The sequence below is a fragment of the Primulina eburnea genome, chromosome 12, assembly GCF_022965805.1.
Source record: "Primulina eburnea isolate SZY01 chromosome 12, ASM2296580v1, whole genome shotgun sequence".
NCBI classification, from domain to species: Eukaryota; Viridiplantae; Streptophyta; class Magnoliopsida; order Lamiales; family Gesneriaceae; genus Primulina; species Primulina eburnea.
The window spans coordinates 8,704,700-8,716,714 of record NC_133112.1 but is presented as its reverse complement, the minus strand read 5'-3'; the positions used below and the strand labels follow the sequence as shown (position 1 = coordinate 8,716,714).

Here is a 12,015-nt window from a genome sequence, read left to right as displayed (position 1 = left end):
TCATGGTCTTCGACGGAGGAAAGTATTTGATGAGAAACGCCTTCGCCATGTCCTCCCATGTAGCTATCGAACCTACAGGTAAACAATTCAACCAAGCTTTATCTTTATCACGCAAAGAGAAAGGAAATAAACGCAGTCTAACAGCATCATCAGAAACTCCATTAAATTTAAAAGTATCTCCAAATTGGACGGTGTTCTGAATCATCTGGATAATGGCTGGTTTGATTTCGAAGTGAATTGCCCGCACGATAGGTCTCACAATGCTAGGGCGTGCACCCTCCAAAGAAGGTTGGGCATACTCCAGCATTGGTATGCGGCGTGGCATCTCGATATGTCTCTCCTCACGCTGTTCCTCCTCGCGTTCTGGCTCGTGTCTCTCCATAAGTTCTTTAAGCCTCTGTTGTTGTCTCCTTCTGCGGAAGGTTCTTTAAATTTCATGATCGAATTCAAGCTCCACGTCAAGTGACTTTGGCATGCACTGGAAGGGATATCTGTAAGAAAATGTGAAGTGTTATCTCAAGAGAAATGAAATAATGCTAAAGGAAATAACTAAAAATAAAATTGTAGATTAACAGTCCCCGGCAACGGCGCCAAAAACTTGATCGAGCAAAACTTGCACAGTAAAATCCCCAATAAAAATATGATTTTGTATGCTCAAAATAAATCGCAAGTGCACGATGTCAAGTTATAATATAGTGTACGTGAGTACGAGTATCGTTCCACTGAAGACTGTGTTTCACAATTATTATTTTAGTTATTAAAACTTTAGCGACGAAATTTGATTGTTTGTTTTATGACTAATAAAATTCAAGAAAATTTAAATAAACAAGCTCAAAGATTAAATGATGAAATATGAATGCTAAATCAATGGATTAAATTTCAAATGATAAAAGAATTTGTTGGGAATTCTGGTTCACCTACCCCTTATTAATTAATTAATTCGTTCGATTGTGTTCTACGCTTCCGACAGGATTTCCTATTCAATTGAACACACTCTCTCGAGCTATGCCAAACTAATTCACTCAATGAAGTAATTAAATGTCTTTAATTATTTATCAAGAATGAACCGCATTTCGATTGATGAAATCCCCTAGTTTTCGACCCTAAGGACTATGACTATCGGCACGTATCCAATTTCATATGTCTATGCAAATTGTAGATCCGCATATTATACTACTCGATCCTATCACTAGTTATTCTCTCGAACTCACTCGTGATATAAAATTGTCGTAAAAGTTAGCTACGCTCAACGACACAATGAAAATCGTAGAATAATCAAGAATAAATCACAAACCGAAATATAAATTAACCAACTGAAAGTTTGGGGTAGGATCCCCTTTAATCCCAACAAATATTAAAGTTAGCTACTAGAATTCATAATTAAAATAAGCAAAACAATGTTTAAACAAAGGAAAATAAACTAGAAATACTAGGCGTGACAAAATCTGCGAAGAACGATGCCCGGAAACCGTCGAATCTTCAATCCAAGTGCAAAAGCTCTCCAAAGCTCCTTGACGGCTGTCGAATTATGTCTGAATAGGTCTCCAATTCGTCCCCCTCGCATACCATATCAGTCTTGTTCAGAAATTAAGGAAAGAATCGGCTGAGAAAAAATCTTGCCAAAAATAAGTGGCGCTCGGGCGGTAGAAAAGTACCGCTCGAGCGCCAACTTTCTGTAAGTTCCCTCGGCTGATGCGGTATTCGCGCTCGGGCGGTAGAAAAGCACCGCCCGAGCGCCAAGATTCTGTAAGGTTGACTTCGGAGGCATTTTCTCGCGCTCGTTCGGTAGAAAAGCACCGCCCGAGCGCCAACTTTCTGTAGAAATGTACCGCTCGGGCGCCGCTTGTTCTGTCCAAATTCTTGAGCCTTCCACCTTTCGCTCTGATTTTCGTTCTCCGACCATTTTTCCTACAAATTCATCATATACAAGTGAGACATGATAAAATGCAAATGATTACTCTAAAATGAACATAATGTGAATGAAATTCATGCATGCACAATGCAAACACAAATAAACCAATGCAATAAAACACGTAAAAACGACACATATCAGGCTTTTTTTATCTTAGGAATGATTTTAACAAGTGTCTCATTCAAAGTCTCTAGTGAATCTCCCTCATTTTAGTGCTCGGAGAACTGCATCTGTAACATCTTGATAGACTACAACCCATAATTTTTGACAAAATACTGTAGATAATCCATCTGGGCCAGGGGCTTTATCCGGATGCATATCAAAGATGGCACTTATAACCCCCATTTATGTAAAAAGGGCACACATAGACTGGTTCATCTAAGCATCCACTTTAGGAACAACTGTTTCAAGAACACGTTCAATCTCATCCTCAGAATGGTTGGAAGCTGGGAATAAATTTTCAAAATATCCATCACAATCCTTGACATCTCTCTATCCCTTGTAGACCAATCACCGTTTCTTGAGACCAATCCTAGAATGGATTTCTGTCTTCGACGAGCAGAGGCTTTGGAATATAAGTGCAATGTATTTCGATCTCCATCCTTAAGCTAATATATTCTAATTTTTGTCTCTAATACATTTTCTCCTTCGAGGCAAGTTCCTCGACTTCTGTTTCTAACATTTTGATTTGATCTTAGTTATAGCTCCATTGGGCACTTGTTCGGAGGTTATCCAAATTTTCTCTTTGTGTTCGTAGTCATGTAAAGAACTCACCATTATAGTGAAGATCTTGACACTCAAATATAACATTGTTGGGATCTCTTCTATTTACCCGTGTAAAGAACTCACCATTATAGTGTAGATCCTGAAGTTCACATATCTCGAGTGCAACCCGAAAAGCTTGCATTTGAGAAGCCCTTCTATTGCCTCCCATCTTCTCACTCTCAAAACATATTTCGTTAAAACCTCCTCCTACTGACAAAGGTAGTTCGTTGAGTTCTAGAATATCTCTAAGCCAATTCAATAATTCCCATGAGAAATGGGATGAGGAGTTTCGGGCTGGCCATAAAATTCGGTGAAACGCCGCTCATTCTCTGCTTTCTGAACAATACAATCAATATGCCCATGTGAGTATGATTTTATCGACACACACCGCCACTATATTGGTAGATTCTGAAATCTCCTCGCCACTCTTCACCTTTTTCTTTATTGGGCTTTTGTAAACCTGCTCTATATAATCTCCAACAATCGATAGAGCTCTCTTGGTCCCTGAGTTAGCAATGGGCACCAAGACTGCCTTTACATCCCTGCTCTTTTCTCTAGCCTTACGCTTCCACTGCTTCGATCCACAGCCTTTATCTTGGCCCAACTTCATTCCATCACTCCATACCTTGAATGCATTCGACCCCAAGGAAGCCATTGGAGGTCGAATTTGCTCCAAAGTAAGGATATGGACTAGAGATTTTGATTCAGCCAGGGATGCCCTATCTTCTACATTAGTCTGGTCCTGACTTACATCGTTTTTCTGTATTGTTTTGTGTCAGGGATCCACATTGGACATAAAGGAATTTCCACCCGTTACCATCTTGATCGAGTTCCGATCTTCTGGTTGCTTCGAGACATCATGTGGGTTTGTTTCGTTGCTAGTATTCTCAGACCAAGCTTCATTGCCCCAAGAGTTTCTTCCTCCGCCTAAATGAGACGAGGCACACATCCAATTACCATATGCGAGATTCACCTTATCTGCCAGTATATCAACACACTCCCGACAAGAATGCCCTAGTCTCCCAGTAAGATAAATACATCCTCTTCATCCCTCATAGTATTAATATGGATACACTTTCTCAGCGAATGTGTAATATTGATACGCACATGTATTCTGGCGCCCCAAGAAAGCACCATTTTCGCCCTTGTCCAGTTCCACAACTGTGACTATATGCCGACCCAATTTCAATAGAAGATCCTCGTACATGAGCGCTAGAGGAATATTGTGAAATTGTACCCAGATAGTGGACTCGTCGAACGACATAGATCGTGGAGTATTCCATCCAGTAGGTTCCTTAAAAATGATAAGGTTTCTCGAGAAATTCCATGGGACTTCTGCCAATATTCGAGCCCTATCATGAAGAGAATTAAACTAAAAAACAAACGTGTAATCACTTGTGGCTTCTATGACAATTCATCGTTCTGTCTGAAGAACTCGAGGCATCTGTTGACAGAATGCTTCTCTATTAATGGCTAGAACTTTTGCCACCAAGCATCGTGATAGACGTTCCTCCTCGATCCGGATGTCTGTGTCATCGAGATGAACAATTTCTTCTGATTCAATAAAAGATAGTTTCAAATCATTTATCAAACGTGCCATTTCATCCGGATCCATAGTGTTAAGAAAGTAGAATCAACACACAAATCAAATAATGAACGTGTCACTCAAACTTGGAGATACAGGAGGTCAACCCTGAGGGCTAGGGAAAAAAATTTGGTATAATTATATTTTTGTTCATACGGACAAAACGTTTGTTTCGTCATTTTATATAATCATTTTTTAAAAGAAATAATTTTATATGCTATTTGATAACTATGTTGTCGTGAATTTAGCTAGAGATGACACAGAACTACTTCAATCTCGTTCCATCTAATTTCAGTAAAGAAGTACGAATATATAATTACTTAAAAATCCTAACAATAATAATAAAATCAAAGAAATGAAAAAAAAAAAAAAAAAAAGATGGGGAAAACGACAATAAAATATCAAATCAAAATAATGTAGATCAGGTACCAAAAGATGTGCGTTGAAAAAAGATTTTGGCGAACCCCATTATTATACAAAAAGTAAGCAGAATATCAAGTGGGCACCAATCTCCCCCATTTTCCTCCCTTTTCAACTTTCAATTGATTCTCGCTACAATACAGTCTACCCGCTACCAGCTGGACCAATCTCGAGGTTTCTCTCTTCTATTTTAATACGTCCATGCATACAATATTACACAGTTATATAAAAATCGACGGACTATACCTCATATTACGATGAAACATATAAAAACATACTTATTCAATAGATGAATATCAAATCATCGTTGTTTATATAAATATATGCCATGTCGTTTGATTTTCAAGAGTAAAAAGTAAAAAGGTAAATTATACATGAATATTGGATAAATGATAAATTTTTACACGAATTCTTGTCAACGGTTTAATTGGTACATGTTGATCGAATTTCGGCCAATTTTAGGCTAATAAAATGGTATAGTGGTCATTTTATAAATAATAAATTTAATCCCGTAAAATTAATTTTAAAAATCTTTAGGCTTCCATCGTATTGTTCTTAAATAAAATATTATTTTTAGATTTATTGGTTAAAAAAATGTGACACAATATGACCGAGTTGATGAGTGTCTTGATGGATTTGTGACATCAAATATATTTTAAAATTTTAAATTAAATTCCAAGTCAAACATAATATTTTCACTAAAAATAAAGCATTCAGTAAAGTTTTTATGTAGTTGAATAGTTTTTTTTTAAAAAAAATTAACTACATGAATTAAACTTAAAGTCAAGTAATTAGTCCAAAATAATCCCAGTCAACTTGCAATGTCAAAAGCAACGTGTGAATGAATGTATGCATGGCAGTGACCCGCGACGTAAGTTGTGCATGACACGGATACCCATATACGATAAAATTGATTTATTCAATATATATTCATTTTTATTGAAGGTACATTTTACAAGAAATCATGATCTTATCATTGTTTTCCTTCGAGCAAAATATGTATAAATAAATTAAAAAATTTCCCTTTTATTTCGAATCATTCTGTTCAAACTTTTCTCTCCTTTTAACGAGAAAGCGAAAGTGAAAAGAGGGAAAAAGATATATATATATATATATATATATATATATATATATATACATATATATATATATAGTCGATGCTATTGCTACGTGAGAGGAGATTTAAACGGTAGTTCGACTCTTGATTAATGGATAATATAGTATACTTTATGACTCCTTTCACCAAAAAAAAAATTTAATAATAATAATGCGACCCACTCTGAATAAAAAGAAGTCCCAAAATCTACTATGACAAATGCTTAATTTCTGATTATCCATTTTTAATATGAGTAGGTCTCTCTTGTGATGCGGTCTAACGAATCTATATCGGTTAGACGGATCAACTCTACCGATATTCACAAAAAAAAAAATAATACTTTTTACATAAAAAATAATATTTTTGTATGGATGACCCAAATAAGATATATGTCTCACAAAATACGACTCGTAAGACCGTCTCACACAAGTTTTTGCCTTTTAATATATAGTTATCGATATATTTTGTGTTTGATATATCAGTTCTTGGGAATCGACAAGCTATTACCTTGGGTGAAGATCGTTATTGAAATAAATCAAAATTTCTTCAACATCACATTTACAAATTCTTCATGAAATATATAAGAATTACAAGCAAAAGAAATTAATACAAGTAAAGCATCACGAGGGTTGCCAATTTCTTGAAAAAATCTTGAGCCCAGGAGCAAGAATGGCCCTTGGATCGAAGATGGCCTTCCTTTGCTGGAACCTCGTCCATTGATTTCCAAAATGCTGCCTCCACGCCTCCTTGTTATCACCGTAGTATGGAAGGTACAACTTGAAATCGAATCCCTTCCGCTTGCAAATCTCAACTATTTCTTGATTTTGTGATATCATTTCATCTACCGACAGCAACCCTTTTGCGTATGGAAACGAGAAACGTAGCAATGCAACTAAATAAAATATTTCCCCCTCCGTCGGTAAAACCACGGATTTACGACTATCCCACCTAAAAAAACAAGGGAGTCCAAAAAAATTAAATTGGCCCTGTGGGTGTGGTAGAATTGGTGGTCAGTCACAACTTTAGAAATGACTTACTTGGACCGTAGCAGAGGATAAAGAAGCATAGGGCCACCGATGCCATGCTTCAAAATATTCTTGAAAACAACAGCATCGAAATGGGCTATGTTCGCTTTGGACACGAAAAGATTGAGCCATGCGTGTGGGCCGTCCCATATACCATTGGCTTTGGCCTCTTCCTCCGCCCGTTTCACTCGCAACAAAAATTCCACGTAGCTCACCTCCGCTTCCACCCTCGATCCCCTGCAATATCTCAGCGCTCCCGCCATTCTTTCCACCCTCTGCAAGCCAGGCCACAAACACAAACTGAACTATCCTCAGAATATTCTTCTTCGTCATTTATTTCATTTGTTCCAACATAATGTATTTTATACTTAATTCTGTTTGTTTAGTGTATCACTGTAGCATTCATTTATAACACTAGCTAGCTAGGTACGTCGAATCAATTATTGGAAGAATTAAGCGGCAACGAGGTAGGGAGGGGACCATAAATATACATGACGAAGAGCAAAAAGACAATCTTGGGTGGATTTAAGCATACTGTAACAGGGGTGGGCTAACTCCATGTCACTTCAAAAACATTTACTCTGTGCACACAAAATCTAATGGAAGATACACTACGCCACCGCACTCTCTCCGCCGCAGCGGAGGGAGTCCTCCGCCACCCACCTAGCTACGTCATTCAAATGACACGTGTAATATCTAGTTGACCACTTTTAACCACAAAAGAAGGCCACCCATTATTGCCTCGCCGGTCAACCTATCGAGGTCGTCACCTCTATTTCATTAATTTATCAACCCGTTTTTCAAAAACAATATATATATTTATCGATATGGGTCCCTCTGAACAGATACCTAGGCCGAAACTAAAGCAATTCTTACATAGTCCCGATGTTAAATTTACTGTTGCGAGATTTGTTATAAAAAAATCAAATCTTTTAAATTGACAAGAAATTAATAATAATAATGTAACGAAAAGGATGGCTCCAATTATAATACCATATTTCTTACCTTGTCAACAGCAGAGCGCCGGTGGTGATTACTGTAATGGAAGGCCAGCTCGAGGCAATACAGAACCGGGCCGTCGGAGGGCGGGACATGGGTCCGGTCGAACGGATGGTCCGGATGCAACTGCGCCGAAGGCCACCCGTTAACCGGGTCTTCGCTGTTGACAAATGTGAATCCTTCGAGGTAATCGAACGACTCATTTGCCCCCCCACTCACCAGGAACTCAGCATCAGCGGTGAAATCGCTAAACTCGCTGTACACCAGCCTTATCCATCTCACCTTTGCCCCCCAAAAAAAGAAAGAAAATATTGAATCCCAGCTCGAAACGAATTTTAGATGAGATTTTTTTAAAGTGAAAGCTCGGAATTTTAATTGTAAATAAATACCATATCCGGGGAAGGATGAAGCAAGATTCTAGCTCGAGTGATGATTCCGAATTGTCCGAGTCCCCCAAGTACACTGAAGAAGAGTTCTGAATTCTGATTCGGCGAGCAGACAAACACGTCGCCATTTCCAGTTACAACCTCCAATTCTGTTACATTTTCGGTTTGGGGTCCGTAACGGAACGCCTGCCCACTCACGCCGGCGTTCGACAGCGTCCCGCCCACCGTCAAATCAAGGTAATCAGTCCACGACCGGGGGGCCAATCCGTGGTCCGCAACGCAGCGTTTCAGCACCTCTTCCCACAATGCACCGCCGCTGACGTCGACATGCGACCCCGAAGGGTCGACTTGGATTCTGGGTTCCAACGTCTTCATGTCGATTGCCAGACCTTGGTGGGCCATGGCCTGCCCGTTGATGGAGTGGCGGTTACCCTGAGCAGCGACGGTGAGGTGTGGTGATCGTGACGCTAGTTTTATCACCCTCGCGACGTCATCGACGGAGGCGGGGCGAATCATGGCTAAAGGCTTGGAAGATTGCAAGCCGCCGAAATCTTTGCCGGCGGCGGCGGTGTCGAAGTCGACCGTGCCCTGAAGCTCCAGGCCTTTGAAGAGAGGAAGTACCCCAGCTCCGTCTTCGTCGGTACTATCCAGCTCCGGCATGGATTCCACGTCGTTACCGTGCACGAAGCGCTCTATGTACGCTAACATGGTGAACCAAGAAAAATCAAGAAGAAGATGAAAGAAACACAGATGGAATTCAACAAGATAGATATAATATGAACGAGAGAGGAAGAAACCCAATATCTTGGAGTATTAATGGCGAAATCTACAGTAAATGTAGTGGGAAGATCGACGAGGAGGAGGGATTTAGTGGGGCTTTTATAAAAGCGAAGAAGGATTTGGTTATGGTGGAAATTGGAATTGAATTTGACAAAAGAGGGAAAAAAGCTTTCAAGATGTTGTTGACGCTGTTATCCAATCAGTTGCATCTGTCTGCCACTTCCTTCCTTATTATTATTACATATTTTTAATCCAAACAATGTTTTTTTTTTAAAAAAAATGTGTTTATGATTTAATGAACTGGCTGGAAAGGATTGTCTTTCGCTATATTTTTGGGATTATAATTTTTATTTTTGATATTACTTTCATGAAGTTTAAAATATAATGTATTATGTTAAAAAAAGTATCTCGCATACATTCTAGAGTAGGTCTCTCGTGAGACGGTCTCACGAATCTTTATCTGTGAAATCGGTTAATCCCACCGATATTCACGATAAAAAATAATACTCTTAACATAAAAAATAATATTTTAATGGATGACCCAAATAAGATATCTGTTTTACAAAATACGACTCGTAAGACCGTCTCACACAAGTTTTTGCCTACATTCTAAATTTTTTTAATAAAAAAATAGTTTATTTTTTATTTTTCTTCAAAATATTCCTTGTGACTAGAATTTAAAGACCAAGCCTATGCAACATATGAATGCAAATCGTGCTATTACTAACCACAAACATCCCATATGGCGAAAAACTTCAATAAAAAACAAAAGAAAAGAAATTATGTATCCTTTTTTTTTTATAAAAAATAAATGTGTCGATTTTGGGAGTGACCCCATAGGAAACAACAAAGGCCCCGTCATGTAGGCATCGACGTTGAATTGGACTCATTAGTTAACGAGTGATTAGATTTAACATTTTGTTTTTTCCCTTTTTATTTTTTTGTTTCAATCATTGAATACTTATTAAATAATAATAAAACCCTAACATTGCTTGCTTAAGTATAGGACTAACTACTCCAAGTCCTATCACTCCTGGCTTTTGGGTTTAATTTTGTCTTCGGTCTAGACCTGACTAAGATCGGGTCAACCTGAACAAGAATCGGAATCGACTTGTGGTCAACGAGTTTGACCTGAAATCAGGACGAGGAACATTAAGAACATGAACAAGAGGCTTAACAAATACGTCATCATCAAATTCAAGAAATTATGAGCACTCTGATGATGCCTAAAAGTAAAACTCGAGCGGTGGCTCGTCCGATATCCGATATATCCACCGAACATTTTAAAAAAGTGATATTTCTCTGTTGTGGTTATGAAACTTTGATGCGGCACATGGAGAGAAATCGTCTGGTGAAAATTGGTATTGTTAGTTCTCAAAATCAAATTCCGACATTATATTCTCAATCAGGTAACGATTCACACATTTTTAAATTTCACGAAGCTAAATTTAGAGAAGAAAAGATAAAGTTTGTTCGATTGAACAATTTTTTTTTCAGTTTTAGGGCAAAAACTTGTGTGAGACGGTGTCACGGGTCATATCTATGAAAAAATATTACTTTTTATGCTAAGAATATTACTTTTGTTGTGAATATCGGTAGAGTTGATCTGTCTCACAGATAAAGATTCGTGAGACCGTCTCACAAGAGACATACTCTAGTTTTAGTGATAAAATATCTTTTGAAAATTGATTTTTACAAGTGTAAATCCTTCTAATAGATGTATCCCATAAAATACTTTCAAACATATACTTAAAAAGTTAGTCGTTGATAAAAAAAATAATTAATTAAAGAATTTTATAGTTTAAATAATAAAGTTTCTTTGTGTTTCGATATTTGGAATGATTATTGGCAAATCTATTCATATATATGTGTTATATATCATTGGGTTAATAATTCTTGAAATATTCAAAATAGATTGCTTGCATATAGATTTTTTAACGAAACACATACGACACAAAATATTTCTTAACTTATATTTGTTATTTTAGAATAATATGGTCTAATTTATCATGTTTTTCGAATTTTTTTAATACTAGTGCAAATACTTCTAGTCTTACCGAGTTTATTGAAATATGTCAACCATCAGTGGTTGGAAAATTTTCATATTAGGCATGCATGTCATATTTTAAATTTATGTTCAAGATAGAATAAAAAATCTAGCATCACATATGCAACTAATTAGGAATACAATTCATTATTTATGGACACATCCCAAGTTATGAAATAATGAGAAAAATTTGTAAAAAAATGGTATGAGGCGTAAAGGGTTTGTACTAGACGTTCCAATTCAATGGATTCAACATATAAAATGTTACCATCGTCTTTGAATATAAAGATTTATTATATATATTTTTCATTAACATGTTCAAGCTCGTGATATTTATTTGTTTTTAAATTAATGAAACATATGCACTAGGTATTAGTAAAATTTTAAAGGTTTTTAAGAATGTCAGTGACTAATTATCCGATGTTTATTATCCTACTTCTTATTTAGTTTAAATATATTTTTGCAACATTGCATGTATTTTTAGTTAACATATTGAATCTAATGAAGATGCTTTAATTCAATGTATTTATGTTATGAAAGAAAAATGAGAAAAATTTCTTACAAATTCCTGAAATATTTATATGTGGTTTTGTTTAGTTCCCAGAGTTGAATTAGATGATTTACAATAAATTTTAACATTATATTATGGATATTTAGAACCTAGCTATTATGGAAAATGTTCCTAATATCTCATTGGTTTTGTTTACTATTAAAATTCATTTATATGATATTTATAATGAATATAACACCTAATATGGTGAAAAACTACATGAAGCATAATCCAGTACTACTGGTATTATAACTTTTAAACTTACTAAAACACGACTTTTATTAAGAAAACAGATGAAACATTCGCAAGGATCCTCATGTTCCAGTCAGGAGCTTTCGATATTTTGCGACGATGTTTCATGTCAATTTCTTAGAAATAAGGCCAATCTTTTGGTTTAGCAATAAACAGACATCAGTAGCCACATCAACCGCTGAAGAAGAATATCTCGTT

The 12,015-nt window shown here is 36.7% G+C and overlaps 1 protein-coding gene across 2 annotated transcripts; it reads right to left on the bottom strand.

Moving 5' to 3' along the window:
- Nucleotides 1-6,286: 6,286 nt before the first annotated feature.
- LOC140807595 (cytokinin dehydrogenase 7-like) lies at nucleotides 6,287-9,182 on the bottom strand. Of its 2 annotated transcripts, none has more exons than XM_073164526.1 (4): nucleotides 8,192-9,179; nucleotides 7,809-8,084; nucleotides 6,816-7,078; nucleotides 6,287-6,726 (listed from the first exon to the last, which is right to left on the bottom strand). In XM_073164526.1, exons 1-4 carry the CDS (start codon nucleotides 8,894-8,896, stop codon nucleotides 6,399-6,401), a joined length of 1,572 nt encoding a protein of 523 aa, XP_073020627.1. In that variant the 5' UTR covers nucleotides 8,897-9,179; the 3' UTR covers nucleotides 6,287-6,398. The 2 variants fall into 2 exon arrangements, with proteins under 2 accessions (XP_073020627.1, XP_073020628.1); XM_073164527.1 differs by having other exon boundaries at nucleotides 6,500-6,726; nucleotides 6,816-7,103; nucleotides 8,192-9,182.
- Between the last annotated feature and the right edge of the window lie 2,833 nt (nucleotides 9,183-12,015).

What these genes read in the sequence shown, in the direction of transcription:
- LOC140807595 (XM_073164526.1), bottom strand. Translation starts at nt 8,896, where the DNA reads ATGTTAGCGTACATAGAGCGCTTCGTGCACGGTAACGACGTGGAATCC. An exon ending in GGCGCTCTGCTGTTGACAAG is followed by an intron (nt 7,079 to 7,808) that starts GTAAGAAATATG and finishes CCTGGCTTGCAG; the next exon opens with AGGGTGGAAAGAATGGCGGG. An exon ending in TATCCTCTGCTACGGTCCAA is followed by an intron (nt 6,727 to 6,815) that starts GTAAGTCATTTC and finishes TTGTTTTTTTAG; the next exon opens with GTGGGATAGTCGTAAATCCG.